General features: G+C 41.8%; 2 protein-coding genes across 2 annotated transcripts; both read right to left on the reverse strand.

Annotated features, from left to right (window-relative positions):
* Window positions 1-563: 563 nt before the first annotated feature.
* On the reverse strand, window positions 564-3,766 carry LOC145444129 (uncharacterized). The gene has a single exon (XM_080322054.1). It carries the CDS (start codon window positions 1,509-1,511, stop codon window positions 582-584), a length of 930 nt encoding a protein of 309 aa, XP_080178180.1. The 5' UTR covers window positions 1,512-3,766; the 3' UTR covers window positions 564-581.
* A 2,909-nt stretch (window positions 3,767-6,675) lies between these two features.
* On the reverse strand, window positions 6,676-14,429 carry LOC145444127 (uncharacterized). Its single transcript, XM_080322053.1, has one exon. The coding sequence runs from the start codon at window positions 13,730-13,732 to the stop codon at window positions 8,477-8,479; it is 5,256 nt and encodes a 1,751-aa protein (XP_080178179.1). The 5' UTR covers window positions 13,733-14,429; the 3' UTR covers window positions 6,676-8,476.
* Window positions 14,430-20,715: the final 6,286 nt, after the last annotated feature.

Genomic DNA, 20,715 nt, shown 5'->3' on the forward strand with positions numbered 1-20,715 from the left:
GGCTTACGGCCCGTCTTACAAGACGCAAAATCAGTACGCTACATTCTACTTCCGGGAAGCGAGTGGCGCAGTTGGTTAAGCGCCAGCGTCACGACACCAATGGTAGTGGTTCGAACCCGGTTCGGACCAACTTCTATGTGTCGGAGGTTTCTCTGGGCTCCTCATCGCCGACCTCACTGCATAGTGCATATGCATTGTCGTACGAAATACCCAGATGTTGGTGAGCCGCGCCAAAAAAAGTCGGCAGCACAGACGAAGATATACGGGCGCATGAAAATCGAGGGAGAATGATGGTGAAAGAGTGCGAGCGTGAAAAGTCGCCCGGAAGATGACGAAAAATCAAAGACAATGAAATGTTACACATGTTACTGTCGTGGCGCACATAGCCTGAAAAGGCGATAAGCGCCACTGTGTTGTGCAAATAATAATAATAAAAATAACATTCTACTTCCACTTGAGAAAGACGCTGAGTATAACCTACTCTTTGACCAGCTGTGGTGCCAACCCACCACAAAACACATGCTATTTACTCGTACTATATAGTGACGCCATAGAGATACCACTGCAGTTTGAAAGATTTTTTATTGCCATCTACTCAATGAAACACTGTTTGGTTTTATTGAATCCTCAATCGCCCGACCTTTGCGCAGCAGCACCTTCCCAAGGCGACTTTGACGGTCTTCTTGACGGAGAATTCGCTGGCGGATGAGGACCTTCTCTTTGCGTCGGAGTAGTTTCTTTTTCTCGCGACCAAGCTCATACCACTTGTGCATATCGGCCCGGTCGTCTCCGTCGTGATTTTGTCGGTTCTTCAAAATCTTTCTCAATTCGAATCGGCGTTCTCTGGTGTGCTTTAATTTAGCGTCTATTTCAAGCTGTTGACTTTGAAGGTCCAATGCTGCCACCATTCGTTTGTGGTCTTCCTCCTTCGCCCGCCTCTCAGCGAAGACACTTGCTTGATAAAAGACTCTGCGTCGCAATTCCTTGTCACTGTATGAGCCATTTTGTTTCTGAAGATCTTTTATCAATGTATTTCCACGTTTTTGAATGGTGTGCGCGGAATCCTCTTCTGTTATAGACCGATGTCTTGACGAACTTGATGCGTCGGCGTCGTCTTTGTGGTCGGGATTCGTTTTTTGCATTTTCGAAGTAGAGTCAACAGTTTCAACGCCGCTTTTCCGCAGCCTATATTTTGCGATAACTTCTTCAACGTCCTTGTCCGTGAGACTATCCAACTCAAGTGTGCCGGCGACGAATTCATCAAAGTCTTCGAGTTCAGAGTCACAAGAGTCATATTCGTCCTCCACCTCAAATGTGTTTCCTCTGATGTTATACTCGTAAATATCTTCCTCTGCGATTTCCAAACACTTCTCTGTCAAGTCAGATCGTCTCGATGGAAAGTCCTTCCCCAACACGACCTGGCCATTCTTGATGGTAGGAATGAGCTGGTTAGAGCCACCTTCCAGAGTCAAGGATTTGAGAGAAGCAGATATTTCAGCAGCAACTTCCATGTGTTCGTCACCACCACGTTTATGCGATATCAACTGATGACGGATAGCGCTGATACAGGATTTTGATTGTAGCAGTGCCTGGCAGAACTATAGCGACCTTTAAAACTTCTCAATCAACTAGCAAGATTTGATTCCGAGGCAACTCATTCCTTTTTATTTTATCGGATCCGCTTTCGACACAAAGCGAAGAGTATTGGTGTATGCATAACAGACGCTATGATAAACTCGCGCGCGCTTACAGCGGGAGATCGCCCTATATCGCATACGAATGAATAACAAACTCGCAGCGCGAGATCGCCTGCCGCTGTGCATTATCGATAATCCTTAATTGGGAGCACGGATTATAATGAATACTGAATTGCAAAAGTGGATAAGAAATATTGGAGATATAATCGGCATTTCAAAATGACCTGGTTTCTAGTTTGAAAGCGGAGGGGTTTAGACCTCGAAAACACACCCGCTGGGGTACGCCACTGTTAGTAGTGTGACTCTGAGATAGCAATGCCTATACAAAAACATCACGCAACTGAACATCGGTATCACGATTCACGCCATACGATGCGTGTTTTCTATTTGTTTAGCAACTATTTTTTAAATGCGCAACTAGAACTAAAACTGGAACTACATACTTTTCGAAATCATATATATAGGCTATCATTGGATTAAAAGAACCACCATGCCGTATGTTATGTTTTCTACCATGCCAATACACAACCAACACCTCTACCTTGCAGGACGAGGATCATAATCACCACCACCCTGCCAATGATTTTGCATAGTAACGTCATTATTGATGTTTGATGTTCAAACACAGTTTGAACGTTGCTTCTTGGAGAGAAGTATTGTACACCGAACAAGTATTTGAAATTTTGCACTCGTCAAATAAAACATGACGATTATTCACAACGTCGAAGCGTTAAAAATCAACGGCTGCCGATATAAATCATAACCATAAGCTGTTCTTTACGAATAACGACAGCTCACAATATATGTAATCGGCATTAAGTGAATTAGGCAATCGGCTATCGCCATCGGCAAACACATGCCCAGTTCATTGTTCAAATACGAGAAGCATTAGCCTACACCCTAGGGCCTAGACGACATTTTTCAACTTTTTCATCATTTCTTCAATCGAGGCTACGTAATTTGACTATGCTGATTCCGAATTTGCAGACAGAATTTACCCATCACGTCACACTTTTTTTTGCAAAAATTGAATTAAAATTTTACTGGAAAATGTCTGTACTGAGGGGGCCAATCCGATCCCGGACTTCCGATGCGAGAATCGACCAGACTTGGGGTGATTACATCATCAATGTAATCGATTGCGATTACGCGATTACGGTGTAACTGACGGCTGTGTCGTACCTGGAGCGATACGTAGCTGAACTGGCGAATGGCTGTCTTTAGGTTGGCGACTTCTTAACCCACAGTTTCGCTCAGTACGGATGTATTGCAGAAGAGATACGTACGTCAGGTAGTGTAGTAAAATGAGTTGGAGCACGTGCGAAAGAGGTCGGTGCTTATACCCGAGCGATACGAGAAAAAGGTATAGACTCGCGCAATGCGCGACAGGATAGCGAAGTTTTCTTAATGTGTAAGGGGTAATTATTGCGTAATACGCAAAATGATTATAATGGTAATTAAGCAATGCCTACGCGACAAAGGATTACGAAGCCATGATATTGTGCAATTCTATGTGGGTCACCTCGTAATCCCAGTACTACGAGCACAGTATAGTTCCCTCGTAACAGATACTTGGCGTTACCTAGGGACATTACGTTAAGGACCCGCGGTCTGCTACAACGGTTACAGTAAAATCTTGTAGTAGTCGATTACGATTACGATGGAAAAACAATCACGAATACATCCATATTCCTACTTAGAAATTGATCCTTGAACGCGTATTGGTTATTTGGTAGTCAATATAACGAGTACGATCAGAAGGCCAGTCATGAGTCATAATGACTTATGAAAGAACAATTTTCTTTTAAATGTGCCTATTACGTCACAATACCTCAACTACCCTACTTCATCGCGGACGATTTCTCGGCCCCAGCGATTTTCATCGTTAGCTGCAATCCAATCTAACATAGTGTATACTCGGATAGCTATATATGGCGGTAGACTCCAATGTTGAGTAGAGAATTAGGAAATAGCGATTGGTGCCCGTTTCAAGTGGGGCCATAGGAGAATAAGACTAAGTGCACAATCTGCACATACTTTTCTGCCAAAAAGAATATTGCTTATGGTAGATGATCATACCCTACGAATGCCTATTGCCTGCAATTTACTTGATACAGATATTGTGTGCTGCCGTTACGACACGCGCAAATCGTATAGTAGAAGAGGGGTGGACAAACTGCGGCTCGCGAGCAGCTTACGGCTCTTTCAGCCTTGATTGCGGCTGATTGCAAATTCGTTTTGCCATTTTGCTAGAGGTTTAATCTGATTAAAATTGATGCATTCCATCGCGTATTAACAATAGGCGTACTGTTTCGTGATGTTTCTTTCCATATGTTTTAGACAAGACTTGTAAAATTTAGGGGAGGGTGTCACTTCAGGGTTACAATTGAACTCTCGTATCGAGTTCACCAAACGTTTCACCCGCAACAATGGTGTATGACTGTCTGGTCATCAATCAATGATGAATCATTGTGATTGGTCTAATTATCTATCTTTTGAATATATCACAATCTTGCGGTGTAGGCCCTATTTATTTGATAAAGATTTCAATAAATGATGATGATAATGATGTGTTCAACAATGAACTTGATAATTTATGACGCCAGCGCAGGCCACAATCATTTTCGGGCTAGCAATGGTGAGTACGGCTCTTCCATTTGTATTGTAAAGGCTATTAGCAATAACTGCAGAGTTCGGCCAGGAAAATTTCGTCAAGCGATAATTGCAAGAAAAGAAAGTATGAACAGGAAATAGAACAGTAACTTGAAACTTCATTACGAAACCAAACATTAAAACTGTGCCACGAGCTACTTAACGAAGGCAGATTTACGGAGTAATAACATTACCGAGTCGAGATCTTCCCTAAATTGTCATCAGCACTTGAAGGAACTGCTCCGCATTGCTTTGACGTCATATCAGCCTGAGTTCTAACACCGTACAGCCCAGGCGGAGACGCACCGTATCGCCACACAATAAACTTTATTGAATAAATCGAATTTAGGAAGAACGTCATCAATGGGAGGGCAGTCCTGCTTCATGCGCGAGCCGCATATCCAAAATCTTGAATATAAAGAGCCAGAACAACAAAATTTAAAAAAATCGAATTTATTGCACTTAATTGCTGGTAACGTTTTATGTCCTAATAGCGCTCAACGCGGAATTTTTTCATAATTCATGATTCAATCGGTCATTAAAATTGGTAATTGCATATATATTGCTATTATTTTTTAACCTCTCCGAGCCCACGTAGGCTACTCAGTGTTACCGTTAGGGCTGAGTGAGTTGTTGTCTTGGAAATATTCGGGAGGGCCCGTTGGTATAATTACTTAATTCGTTAAAACATGTTGTTATTTCGTAACCTCTCCTCTGCTATGTGAAAAGATATTGAAATCGCGAAAGCGTACTAAACTAAAAGACTCACACGATTCCAAATTGGTATTTCTTCACTGCCCAACATTGCCTATGGAAAATTGGACATCGTGGTTTTCGGTCAACATAAGGGCAGTCCTTTTCTGCCAAACCTCATATGTCTTGGTGCGTCTTGGCGCGGCGATGGCTGATGCCAAAATGCCCAATTCTATGTATAAGCCATCGATCTCTAAATCGCGCGAAAAAATTTGAAAGAATTTGCATAAATTAAAAAAAAAACTATATAATTTATGTTCATTCACAAAATAATTTTGGGCCCCCTTCGAGCTCGCCCCGTCCAATTTGTGAGGTTTGGGTTGCGACAGTTACGCCCTGGGGATACTATAAAGCTCATTGTCTTGGTTGCTGGCTTCCGAGCAGTGTGCCTAAACATATATGAAACCGAGATTGACGCAGTACGCCTGCTATATTTTTTACATCAGACAGCGATATCAATTTCATTGATAGGTAGGTTAAGCATCATTCGCTGACTACGTACATGTTTTATATTTCGCTCTTGATGTTGTGTGATTGCGGGTCAAGCTCACAGCAGAGAGTCACTAAATATTCAAAAGCTGGATATTTCGAGCAAATTGTTGTAACAAAGCAAGTAAAATTTTTGATATTGTCAGGGTGCATGCTCGTTTAGTGTTGATTTTTTTTTATGCTGCCAGCGCCATGTATAGAGTGACTCGCAGTTGAAATGCAATAAATTTGAACCAAAGATGTTATAATGAAGTGAAAATTGTAATATATGAAAAAGGTTCACAGTGCACCTACCAATGTTGTCTACATCACATAGGTCTGTAAAGTAGCCTAGGCCACAAGCTGTAAATATAACACAGGGATATATAGTTCTATATATCCCTGATATAACAATAAGCATGTTAGGCCCGAGACGCGATGATGTCTTTAGTACCAGGCCTATTGCAGATGTGATTGTGTAGGCCAGCGATGATATCGCGCGCACCAGGCCAATGCAGATGCCAGCAACGATTGCAGCACATAAGGCAATCAATGACCTGATTTCGCAACAATCTCAGCGTTGTGCACATGATTCTCGCTAATTGGCCGCACACAACACTGACAAGACAAATTGTAACTGAATATTAGAGTTAAAATGGTCATTTCAAAAGGATGGGGTTTAGCGTTTCAAAATGGGGTATCTACCCCCTGGCTACGCGCCCGGGTGCAACTAAAACTATTCACTTCGATATTCGACAGGACGTTTAAATACTCGACTCATAGTCGAACCACAGGAGTACTAGGTTTAGCCCAGCGCTAGACAAGTAGACATCACACTCGTTTCTCGCCTATCGACACATGCGTCATACATTTGCATCACTAGTGGTTTATGTTGGCCCATATTTCTTGCCATCCAGTATGTATGCCTCCTCTTTACATTGCCTAGGCCCAGGTGAGTGTCTGGTTTTAAAGACTACTCCAAGTCGTTTCGACACCTTCCTATCTTTTCACTGTATCGCAGTCTTGTGGTGTTTTGAAATGATGGAATTATTAATAAACTGATACTGATACAAGACACCTCGAAATCCTAAGAGAGAATACAAACTTGGGTAATAGAGGATATATTGGATATCAAATCATATACAAAAGATCGCATTGTAGAAAGCAACAAATCACACGTAATATCATAAACGTCGCAGTACGACACAGTGCATGATTGAGAAAATTTCATCAAATCACAATGACGCCATGCCGAGGAATGCTGTGTACGTCACAAACCCGACTTTGCCTATGTACTCATTGAGAAAAAGTGCAAATAAATTAACATCAGTATGCCGAAGAATAGGGTAGCTGCAAAAATTATACCAACCTTACAAATCGATACAATCGACAGACATTTATCTTACACGTGTTTTTAAACAGTTGAAGCGAGGAAAAAGATGTGTTGGGCACCGTATGATGTTATTCATCGTATACTGCTGAATAAGGCAGTAGGATATCGCAAAATGGTAATATGTCTTCATACTGAATACGATTATGCCGACTAGTTTGATGGTGGATTATTACAACAGTCGACAGCAGAATCCATTCGACTCAAACTAAGTAAATTATAGGTCATAGAGATGATGGAAAACAATTTACAGATAATCAAGAGAAGTCATTAAATAATAGCAAACTGAGCCATATAATTTCAGAACCATGATAGCTTCGCTAACTAATTAATAATGTGCAGAGAACCAACCATTTGATAACGAAGTCAAATTTTCAAAAACGGAATAACAAGTACAAGGCAAGACCATGGCTTCGGATATGCAGTTTTGTGAGATCAACAACGCTTTTAGGGTCTAAATTCAACAGGTATGTATTGCGTCTTCTGGATGTTGAGAGCTAAGAAAAAACCAAACATAGGATGAAAATCGCATGGATGACATGGTACGAAAACCAACATCAACTCAAATTAAAGAGGCGAGTCCAGAACGTATCAATCACCGACGACTGCCCCCAAAGCCATGTAGTGCACCAAGGATGAAACGCTACAAATATACGCGGAAATAGCACAATGTGTAAAATCATATGTATCATTAAAATAAGTTCGAAGTTGGGAACATGGCGGAGACCGCAAAAATCGTAAACACGACAGTTACACACCGTCGGGGAATAACATAATAAACTAAATTTCAACGAGCGATAAAAAAACTAATTTGGTCGCGAGCGTCAAACGAGCACAATGTCCGAAGCGATGTCACAATCGCGACGATGATAACAAATCCCGCTGAGCTTTATAAGACGTTCACAATGAAACGTGAGCCTTCGAAATCACTTTGGGAACATTACGGAGGCCGAAAAAACGTAAAAACTGCACCTAACCGTTGTCGGAACGCTGAAAACGAAATTTTTTAGGATAAAAATGATTTGGTCGTTGGCAACAAGATCGCAACACGCGAAGTGAGAATGGTACTAGGAAAAATGAGCATGCGACACTTTGGAAAGTTAAAGTTAGGATCAGGGTTGGTGCTACGGTTGGAGTAAGGGTTAATTTCGGGGTTATGGTTTGGAAATAAGGGTTACTTTTGGAGTTATAGACTCACATGCTAGAGTATTGCAACAGTTTTGGTACGGCTTAATTTTGGGGGAAGGAATAGTTTCGAGGTTATAAAGTCACATGCTCTGGTTTCGCAACGGTATGCGGAAGGCTTCATTTTGGGATTATGGTTATGCTATTATAATATCACACGCTCCAGGATTGCATGTTCAAAATATCGACACCGTTGTCAACACAACGGGGTGGAAAAGAAAAACAGTCAGACGGCAGAAGCGTGCAGCAAAAACATCGCAAACGCCAGCGACGATCCCAGCACCATCACTGTGACAGTCACAGAAAAATCCATCGTTTTCCTGCCATATAGTCACAAGCTCGCCAGATCCAAACTCGACATCGAGTCTTTCAACACCTTGTCGATATCCTCATTATCACGTTCCTGCAGTCTGTGTTCGTCGAGCAGCATCACAAGTTCATTCCTATCATCGACACAACGCTGCATCTCAGCCATAGTCTCTCTCTCGCGTACCACGTCCTCGTCACTCTTCTCAGAGTCGTGAATAGCCAGCAATTTCCTTAGATCGCGTTCAAGCCTGCTTTGCTTGTCTTCAAGCTGTAAGCTTTTCTGCCTGATATACAGTTCATTCTCGTAGCGCAACAACGCGTTTTTCTCCTGCACCAGCGCGAACCATTCGTGCATGTGCCTCGATCCGCGGCCGTCCCTTCCGCGTAGCGCCTTCTCCAGATCCACTCCGCGCTCTTCGAGCTGTCTTCTTTTAGCATCGACCTCACGCAGTTGTCCCTGCAGCACTAAAGCTTCCGCCATTCTTTTACGTTCCGCTTCTTTAGCGCGTCTTTCGGCGGCCACCTGCGCTTGATACAACACTCTGTGGTGTAGCTCAGCTTCGCTGTACGAAGACAAAGCTTTACGTTTCGATGAAGACCGTGACGTATGCCCCGAAGAGTTTCTACTAACAGCAACGTCCTCTTTTTCCGTAACGAAAAACGCACGATGCTTGTTGCTAGGCTTCTTTTTACGTAGCGCGTTGCTACGCTTCTGTACGATCAGAGGAAAATACTTCACGAATTCACGATTCTCTTTTTGCGCCTTATCGTCGACCGACTCTGCAGTCGCTCCTCCATCTTGCCGGCCGGACTTGATTTTCTCTATCCTCTCCATGACTCTGGTCTCGTGTTTCTGTAGCTTTTGCTCGATACGTTCGCGTTGCCGAGGTGACAAATCTTCCGCCGGTAATTCCGGTAATCTCCTGCGCGGTTTGGTCGCAGACTTACTAATCCTGCCCATGACCTGGTCTTCGTGCTGTCTCAGTTTTTTCTCAATACGCTCTCGTTGAGACGGCGACAAGTCTTGAGGCGGCGGTGAAAACGCAGGCGATTCCAAGTGCGGTATCACCGGTAATTTACGACGGCTGCTTGTACGCTTGGACTGACGCGGTTCCGATTTTGAAACCCTCGGCGTGACGCCTTCCAAATGTGGCACAAGTGGGAGTTTACGGCGTCTAGGCTGAGGTCGCGGCGTCTCCGATATACTCACATCGCTAGAAACCGCAGAGAAGTCAAGGCCTGGTTTTAACACCTTTTTTCGTGAACCTGATTCTTTCTCGACGGGTGACACATAATCTGAAATATCTTTCCCGGACTGGTTTGATTTCACGGAAAAAAATGTATCTTCAGGCTCAGAAGCGCCACACGGGGTCACAAAGACTTCAGGACTGACAGGACCGGTCGGGGTAAAATTCAACGCTTTTGGGGTTGACATAGACATCGAAGACACTTTTGTGGATCGTGGTGTGCTCTCTACATACGCGCCAGTCCCGTTGACATTTTCTGTCTGATTTGGTTCGATCGCGGAATCCACCCAAACGCTCGTGTCGTCTGAAAGTCTCGGAGGTAAAACAGGCACTGCATCATCCAACTTCTTCACCTCGCTGTCGGAAGATTTTGATGATACACTATCCTTAACAGACCCGGATGATAAAGATGAATCTTTCCGCGTTACAGACTCGACAGGGTGTTGTTTGATATGGTTCTCTACGCTTTCGAGCGAATCCTTCGAAGTCAGAGTTTCCGCGCCCAAAGACGAAGACGATGAAGAGCTAGACAGAACACAATCGATTTCATCACGTTCGGTCTGTTTTTCTTTACAAAATGACGTACGTTGAGGTTCCGCTTCTGATTTATGCTCATCCTCATCGCTGGATGATGACGAAGATTCTTTTCTTTTTCGTGTCACAGGATGCTCTTTTATGTGTTTTACCGCGCCTTCCAGCGTGTCTTTGCGTTCTAGATTACTACGCGATACTCCGCGGGTAGATATGCTACCGTTTTCGGATTGACTTGATACTTCATCTTCTGAATCTTCATCCAGAGAAGATAGAGAAAGATCTATATCCGTATTTTTGTATTCAGCCTTCGACGTGGACCTGTTTCTCTCGTGATTCGAGTCGGTCGATAAATTCTGCGATTTTTCATCGATGAGTTGACGCATTAGTTCGGTGTCGTTGCCAGAAGAGCTTGAAATTGAGCTCACATCATCCTCATCAGATTGTAAGAACGCAGAATCGTCTATACTCCTCTGATTAAGAAATTCCGCGACAATCTTCGCGGTATCTTCCTTGGTCTGACTCTGTATTCCCGGCCTGCGGGCCACAAATTCATCCAAGTCTTCGAGTTCGGAGTCGCAGGACTCGTACTCGTCCTCCATGTCGGACGTGTGACTCCTTCTGATGTTATGCTCGTAGATTTCCTCTTCCTCGATTTCAAGATACTTTTGATCAATAAATGTGGACATTTGTGCCATGTCCGATCGTCTCGGGGTCAGGTCTTTTCTCATCACGACCTGGCCGTTTTCGATAGTCGGGATGGACTGGTCCAGATCGTCCGCCACTGTCAACAATTTCCCGGCCTCGCCTCTTTCCACAACCTCCATTTTTTCATCGTCAACCTTGCTCTGTTGCGTCTTAAAATCAGCAGAGTGCACGAAATAATGCACGTCGCAGTAGAACTTCCCGGTTTCGCTGTCTTTTTTATAACTCAAGTTGTTCAAGATAGTCTCGCAGTGACTGCATTTGAAGCATTGCCTGTGGAAAAACAATCCTTCCACGCTCAATCGTTCAACGATGTATACCGTTTTCCCACAAAAGTAACACACGCTACTACTACTAGACTTGAACTGCGAAGGCGCAGGTTCAAACTGCGATATCAACTGCTGACCCAGTGCGCTGATGCGGTTTGTCGCGTTCTTACGTACGCCAGGCCTCGGAGATTCTCTCATGACGACCGTATTTTCAGACGGTTCCTCCGGTATGCTCGCTTTCGTCAGCACTACGTCGCCTTTACCTCCGGAGGCTATCTCCCCTTTGCTCTTACCCCCAGTTTTTCTTCGCTTAATCTCAGACTTGCTGAGATCGTACTCGTTAACGGCAGCAAGATGATCCTTTTTTCTTTTAATCTGTGTCACTACTTTCGTGATTAGCGCCAGAGGTGATGATTTCTTCTTGTACGAAGCTGGGAGCGCTTCCGCTTCTGTAGTCGGCAGAATGTCAGACACACGACCGACTGGCTTAACCGGCGTTTCGTTTTTAAACAGCTCGTAAAACTGTGACAAGTACGTAACTGTGAACAGATCATCAACCATTTCGCATTCCGCCATTTCTTTACCCGACATTATCGGGGTGATGCCGAGATGTTCGCTCGCGACGTCAAACGCAAGCTGATTGTTGAATTCCGCATCGTCTTCACGAATTTGGTTCAAATCCAGTATATCCGGGCGGAAATAATTAATCATAGTGCATAAAGCTCGTCCGTCTCGCCACGACGAAGTCATGTTTGTCACCAGCACGTCGGAATCTCGTAACACTTTCTCGCACCAGGCTAACAATTTATTGGACCGGACGAAAGACACGTTTCTTGTGAGGCTTGACATGCCTGCTGTGCGTGTATTTTTCACGCCGTCTATTTCGATTTGATTTGAAGTCGTTTCGCTCTCCTTGCCATCGGTGATGTAAAAACAGCGGACTTGTTTGGGCGTTAATTTTCTGGCAACGTGTTGATAGCGTGTCTTCGGATCTAACGTAAAAGCATAATATTTTTGAACAAGCGTGTTGCTTTCGACCTGCGCTAATATCCGATACAGATTTTCCCTTTCCACAAGCAGCGATAATTCCAAAGATCTGTCGTTAGCTTTATCTTGCAACTGCCCCTCGGCCCATTGCTTCAACATCCAACAAGTGTCAAAGGCCGCTAGAAATCCTTTCGCAATCCCCGTACCTCTCGGCCAGAACGGTTCCAGCAGACCATCACCGACAAGGCCGGCGAGTAATTTAACACCGTTGACTTCACGAAACATAGACGCGTTTTTCGAGGACTTCATGCAAGTGAAATCGAACAGTGCGATATCGGGCCTGCCGTAGTTGTTAATCGCCACCTGTAAATTCGGTAATTTATTGTCGGTCGAAAAATTCACGGCATCCAGGGCGTATTCCAGCAGAGCTTTCGCGTCGATGTTATTGCTATCCACGAGAGACGCGGGGTCATCCAGATTCTCTTTCAAAACATTTCGTCGCAGTAAACTTTGTTTCCTGGCTGTCATTACGAAATAATGTGTGTCGTCCTTGTAGTAGACAATGTTCTCCAAATCGATATCGTGCTCGATATTGAGCTCGCGGAAAAACTCTTGCCTATAAATGTAGTTGATACCGCTGATTTCCTCGACTTGCGCTTCCGCTCTCGTGCGTTTGTTGATAAAATTTACGGTAATACCGATCGCTAACGACCCACGGAACGTGTTACGTTCGAAACCTTTCAACGTGTTTCTGCGGCCGTCGGCTCCTACAATCATGTGAAATTTAAAATTATTAATCGGGCTGGTCTCTGGATCAATTTTCGCGGTCCACGCACCACAATCTGGGACGTTAGGAGGCAGCAAGTCCACAAATGCGGTATTTACATGAATTTCAACACCAAAAATCAAAGCAGACTTCATCAGTATTAACTGCAATTGCCTGATGGACACATGATCGATGGCGCCCGAGCAAAAGCCTCCGTTGAATCTCTTAGCCCCTAGCGATTTCAGATCTTCGATCGTAAAAGGCCACAAATGAAGCACGTTGTTTCTCGAAAACGAATCTCGTTTTTCGACAACCACGGTCTTGGCACCTAAAAGGGCGGTGAAAATAGCGGTGCGTAGTCCGCAAGGTCCGGCACCGATGATCAGGACATTGTAATCTTTCGCGACGCGTTCCTGGCCGTCCCTGGAGCTTTTTCTTTTAGTCAAATTCACTTCATCGTTATATTTTTTATCCAACCTCGAAAATAAGGACCGGGCTTTCCAGGATTCTTGCAACGCCGCTTTCAATCTTGTATAAAACGAGACGTGATTGTATGAACTGCCTCGCTGAGGAGGGTAGGTGAGATTCAAAGCCTTGCAGAGTGATAGGAATGTTTGTAGTGTTGCCTTACAGGTGGCAGCCTTCAAAAACCGTTCGAATAAATCTTCCAGGTTGTCCTTCATAACGGAATGTGAGCAAGTAAAATACGATGTACTATGTTTACAACATCTGTTCGACACAAGAACCGACAAGAACCGGGAATTAGTAGACATTTCAAAACAAGCAGCGCACCCTTGGCTACAATATCATGTCGGCATCAGCTGCATCAATCCTGCCCACGATACAAAGAAGACATTCCAACTATCATGTACACAACATAACATGTATATTGAAAGCCCTGATATTAGTGTGGCTCAGTAAAGCGTATTGATAACTAGAAATTTTTAACAGCATTGTAAACACACCAAGAGCTCATGAACAGCCTACCTAGAACCAACTTTGCAAAACATCTCTGTTGACAGACATGACATTTACTAACAGAATCGGCCTGTATGATCTATCACTATCAGTAGACCCAAAGTCATAAACTAGCCTTACGAAACCACAAAAACATCAATGCTGGCAGATATGGCATGTACACATCCCAACACTAGAAGCTTCTACGAATGGATTTGCAGTTAAAATTTGCCGTTCTGAGGCATCAATGCGACCGCACCATTGTTAGAGCTACATAAAAATGATTTCATTATGCATTTCAAGCATCGAGCTGGTACCGTCATCCGGCTATTGACGTCATGAATCTAAATAATTAAAACGAAAGTTGAGTTTGATGACAGGACCCAGTCTTTTAGTAACACACCAGCGACAGTAGATCAAAAATTAAAATATATGGACTGGACCCAATATGCCTCCCTTACAAAACTTGATTTTTTCTGGTAATCAAATCCAGCACTCCTGCGCAGCAATATACCACAACATACTTAAATTTGCTGATGAGAACACCAAACTGAAAAGTAAGCGCTATATTAGCATAGTACAGCTCATAATTATCTTATTTAATTACAAGATGCTGCTCAAAAAATTACCTATTCAGATACCAAGCACACCAGTATTAACATTTGGGATGGTATGCCATCCCATAGAATGTAATGCTAGACCGAAACTATTCAGATCGAATTCCTCCCACTATCTTTTTGGATGACATTTAAAAGGCAATTTGGTGATAAAAGGCTCCTAAAATGTCACCTCACAGTGTGTCATAAAACACACTGTAGATTATGTCATCAAGAGATGCCTCGGGCAGTGCATAAATGCGGAGAGGGCAAAATTGGAACTGGTGTTGAAGAACCTTGGTGAACATGTACAATTGCACAAATAGTAAAGTAATGATGATTCTACGGCTTCTTTTGGGATGAATACCAATTTCATATAGGCCTAGAAACCCATGCAAACGAACCTTTTTATCTTTAAAATCTCAAAGGCGATTACGTAAGAGAGAATACTCTTCCTGCTATTTGCAAAACCATAACTTCTAACAATTTGGGTAGATTTCAAGTTATCATGGTCAAAACTGGGATATAAATCACGACTGCGCTAATGGTCAATCACACTGTCTTCAACTCTTGGCTCAGTTACAAATACAATATTTATATAGTAAACAAGTGATATTCTCAATAAGACACATATTCCTCTTGAGTATACGCACTAACACCACCAGTAGCTATAGCTAACCAGCAAATCTTGCTTAGTAGGCAAATCTGGCTATCTCCACGCCAGGAGGTAACCACACACATAAATGACACTTCAGACGTAAATCAAGTAGAGACAATCTGAGATCTCTTCATCAAGAACGACTTCGAGGGCTTTGAGAGAAATTCGCATTATTTCCCAAAGACACTCGACTACCGTATGTTACAAAATGTAACAGCTCTACTAATATTGCATTATTAGAAGGTGGGAATACACCAATGTGGAATCTCGGTTCATTTTTTGAAATAAATACTGCGTGATGAGAGCTTTTCTGCATAGAATAATTAAGTAATTAAGCAGAAATCCTGTGTGTCGTTGCCACCAATTCCACTCTGGGGAATACATACACCCGTACAATAGATAATATCAGAATTAGTCTGTTGGAACAAAAATCAAACTGGGATAAGTTTCATGAATTATTATCTAGCACAGTTACCGCGTTGTAGTTTTCCCATTTCAATACCCTACGCTAGACAAGAACATGCACACTTCAATGCTCTGGTATTTTAAGACACTGATTGTTTCACGCCTTTGGTAAATTCAATAGAGAACACCCTATCTTACAAATAAAACAGACATGGATGGATATTTGCTTTAGCATGGAAACCAATCGAAAATATCGAAGGACCCAGAAAGAATAGTCCTAATCATATGAGATGAATATGATTGGTATGAATATCATATTATTTGTCACAGCTAATTATAGTAGCTAGCATAAAATGTACATTAGGGCTGTTCAAAAATAGCTTTTTTGCAAATTTTACTGGATACTTCAAAAAATTGTTAGGTTGCCTGAAAAACACTGCACGCCCAGTTTGGCTCAATTTCAACCTATAGAAACATTGCATCATTGCAATATAAGAAAAAAGCAAATTTGGCTCAATTCCAACCAGTAGAAGCAAAGTTATCGGAGTACAAAATTTTGGATTTGAAAAAATAGTTTTACGGTGGATAATTCTTGAATTATTTATCATAGATATACCCACGATAAATAGCCTACCATGATAATAAATCCTAAGCTTTGAACATCAATAACTTCGCTTCTATGGGTTGGAATCAAGCCACATTTGCAGTGAATCGTGTTTTCATACAACCTAACAATTTCACGGGGTAGCAAGACATTTTGAAAAAATGTATTAATTTTTATTCAAAAAAATTCAAAACTTTTTTCTTATTTAGCAATGCGTCTATAGTTTGGAATGGAGCCAAAATCGGTGTGCAATGTTTTTTAGGTAACCATTTTATCAAGTAGCCAGTAAGATTTGAAAAGAAAAGTTATTTTTGAAAAGGCCTAATGTAGCCTACATAACATACTACTAACATACAGTACCGTATTAAGGAGAAGTTGACAGAGCGAAAGCTATAGGCCTAGCCTACAACCTCGTTACTGATGACTTCATAATATGCTGTGAAACCTAAAATGAAGATGAATCATGGGAAAAGTTACAAGATAACCCTGAAACTAATAGTCAATACAACCTGTCACTTCCATCATCACACGCAAAGCCACGGTTGGTTTCACAAGCGGTTTTACAATAAGTTTTATTCGATTGCACACAGAAATAAGGGTAGACCCTCAACTGAGTGACAGCTCATTCCAGCGTCAAATGCCACTGGTAGTCATTCGAGTCACGAATAATTCCGAGTTCATTTTGGTTCAAGTCTATTTGAGTGCGGAAATGTAGTTAACAGTGCAGAACAAGAGAGAAGAACAAACTGCCTTGATGGTGGTCGTTCCTAGTCATTGCATGGAGGATGGTATTTCTGAAGCTAATTACATATGACTGTGTATGAGCATAACCAAACAGGATTACCCATGGTCATCATCAGCCATTTACATAAACAGTCATGACATTAGTAAGTTTCGATATCCTCATAGAAACAAACGAAATTAACGCATACTGCCAAAAAACAGTGTGATATACCGGTAGCTAACATCTGTGAGTCCAGCACAAAAGGTTCAAAACCCAACATCTTACTACCATTGTGGTATTTTCCACATCTATTCCATTGCGTCCGAGAACAATACTTTTAAAGAAAGTGGCAGCATCTAGGCCTATAATTTTAAATAATAGTACCCTACGACAGAGCTGATAAAATACCTACATCGCCGACAAAACTACAAATTTATTTTTATTAGGCTGTTATTAGGATCAGAGTTTGCGAGGTTCAGGGTTAGTTCTGACTAGGATTACATATTTTGCTGATCAATGCTTTGTTCACTAAATCAAATCTTAACCATAACACCCAAGTGACCTAACCGTAGACCAACTCCTAATGCAAGCTATAACCCTAGCCAATGGAAACTATATATTAAATCATTGAGAACCCAACAAAAAAAATGCGGAACCCTACTCAAATCAGGCGTAAGCGTAAAGCGTAAAGATTACAAATTCCTTTGGACCGTCAACGGCAAAATATTTTTACAAAAAGATCGGGGCCTTTCCAAAATTCACATAAGTCCCAAAAGGACTTATGCAATCTACGGTATCTTTCCCCTGTACTAATGATTATATCAATTTTTCCCTCCATGATGGTTCTAAAATACCCTAGTTGAGAATCTCAAAGGACATACAAGAATAAACAAGCTGCTAAATGCTGTGATATCTGTAATAAGTGGATTCATTCAGAATGTACTTCTCCTTCACCTGTACAATTCTGACGGCTACTCGGCTACTCCTGTATCAAATACGTACATGATAGATGACCTTTTTCTGATGAACCCACCCTCAAACCCAACCAACATAGCACTGCACCTTGCTCAGCACATTCAAAACAGTGTTTCTGAGTGCCACTCGAAATGATCATGTGGTGACTATAGGGATAGAATCCTGTCAAATCTGAACGGAATAAGGAAACGCCGGTAGCCTGTAAATCATACGCAACCTTATAATCCAACTGATGCTTGACGGAATATAATGGAAGTACGTAGGCAAGAGGCATGTAGGTAGGCCTAAATAGGAAGATGTTATTTGGAACATTGTTTTATAGATACAACGTAACCTAAAGAACTCACCAACAAAGTGAATATATACAGAGGATGGAAAACGCTGTTTGATAATGACGATTAGGTCACATCGTGAGGTACAGTAATGAAATTGTAACACACAAAACAAGGAAATGTTGTAGGCCTACCGTCGCTAACAAAGAGCTCACGCAATGCTCCTAAATTATAAAAATTACAAAACAACCACAAATCAGTATGCTTAATTGGTGTGATTTACAGGCAGCCTCAATAAAACAAAGCAAAATTTCTTGAAAGTCTACATGTCAGTATCTCCAGACGATCTCATATGATATGAGGAAGACATTTCACTTCCTTGAAGACCTAAACATTCAACTTACTAAATACTACCAATAAACATCCACATTCAAATTGCTAAATGCTACGACTACCAATAAACATCCATATCTCAATTAAGCAATCTAATGTCTAGCTTTCAAAGTCATATCCTTCATAAATTATTCAACCAGAATCCAAAACAACTCGAGAACTTTGAGCTAGATCATATTTATACGACCTAAACATCACTCAGACACGAACCTATATACAACCCAATACCCATAATTACAACTTCAACTCTAATTTCAATACATTCTTTGAAACCATACCAAACTCAACTTGACAACTGTTTACGTGTGTTGTCTGCCATAACGACCAGAGAGAAAAAGCCTACAAATTTACCAACTGCTAGCAGAGTGTTACATTATTACTGAAAACAGGGTTGCCAGAATGGCGCTTTTGGGGCCAAATTCCACAAATTTGGCCTTTTTTAGAGACAGTTGGCCCCTAAAAAATCAATTTAGCCCCTTGGCCCTTTATTTTCAATATTTGGCCCTTTTTGGAAGCAGTTTTGACATACCATCAAACTAGCTATTCAAATAAATGTATCTCACAAATTGAGCTGACAATGTTTATGCCAGTGTCAAAGATTCAGTGGAAACACTGTAGAAGATTTGGATTTGTTTTTGTAGAATGTAGACTGAGTTGGAATTGTAAATACAGATTTGTGAACAGGTGGACGAAAAAGCATCGAACATGGATGGAAGCTAAATAGCAGAAAAAGTCTGAAGAAGAGTTTTTTGGTGAAAAACCTAAACTTAAGTATATAAGTTGGATAAGTTTCAAATGTAAAGAAACTAATCTCTCAATTTTTATTTAAAATTCATAAAATTTAATCACTTTCATATTATTGCACAAAAAGTTTTATTTTACGATTTTATATTCAGTTGGAAAAGGCTTGAAATAATAGCAGTTGTTGTAGTTGGATCCATAGGTAGTTGATTAGGTGTCCTACAACAGTATCAACAATAAGACTGGAATTCCAGGTGATTGACAAAAGGTCTATGGGTAATGTTGCAACGTTATTCACTTTATTGAACAATTTGGCCCTTTTTAGCCCCTTTTTCGGCGCTGTTCAGCCCTTTTTCTCGAAAAATGTCTGGCAACCCTGACTGAAAATACCACCCACAATACACTCCAGCCAAAGGCTGTAGAAATTAGTAGTTTTGTAGGCGACTTTCCTTTAGTGAAAAGCACTCAAAAGTCAATAGGCCCCCACTCGGCACTCAATTTCTTTAAAACTAACTGTGCGGAGCTACATAATTGTTACGTTTAATAATCTGAACATTGTGAAAAAATGAAACTGCTGTCAACTGTACTGAGTAGGCCTATGGTACTATATAGGCTATATACTCGATATCCAATAATGACCATTCTAAAATCTGTCCACGTCTATACCTCTCGACCAATAATGATCAGATACAGGTGCCAGTTTCATAGACCCCCGCCTTGATAGATAATAACGGAATATTGATAATGATCGCGCAATCACGGCGAGCGGCGACAACAGTCCGACCAACACAGCGCCAAATATGTCTATCTCTTATAAAAGGACATTTAAAGTAAACAGTGAACTGACAATAGGATACCGGTTTTATAGTAAAGTAAACGTTCAGGTTCCCGCTGTGAATGCCCGCGGTATCTCGGTATCTACGATCAATTTCAAAATAACTCAGTAATATGAGCGTCAAGTGTCAACGGCATAATGTGGCATTATAGAGGATGTAGTGGATGATAGTGGCATATTACCATTCTGGTTATTTCTAATAATTATCGAACCACGTTCTGACTTTTTTGAAGCCTAGCTTTTCGCTCCAGTCCTACTGACGCTTCGCAGTTTGCAAACCATATTATCCCACAATGCGGGTACTGGAAAATCACATGATCGAATATCAGTAGCAAGCATGAAGTTTGAAATGCGTCAATGTGGGGAAGTAAGCGTAGTAAATCCACAGACAGACCCCGGTTCTAGTCTCACTTGAGCGAGCTCATCGCTCCTGAACCGAATCGCCTATCTACTTCGACATCCACCAGCAAGGCCATCACCAGTAGCGCAATACTCTCCGCGATTGCACTGCACTTCGAACTGACCTCACTGCTCTTCAGCTCTTGCTCTGCCAACAATAGCATTGCCGAATGCCGCTGGTTGAGCAATGAGCATTG

The sequence above is a fragment of the Botryllus schlosseri genome, chromosome 8 (genome assembly GCF_051294905.1).
Source record: "Botryllus schlosseri isolate E-star chromosome 8, Bs_hap1, whole genome shotgun sequence".
In the NCBI taxonomy this organism is placed as follows: Eukaryota; Metazoa; Chordata; class Ascidiacea; order Stolidobranchia; family Styelidae; genus Botryllus; species Botryllus schlosseri.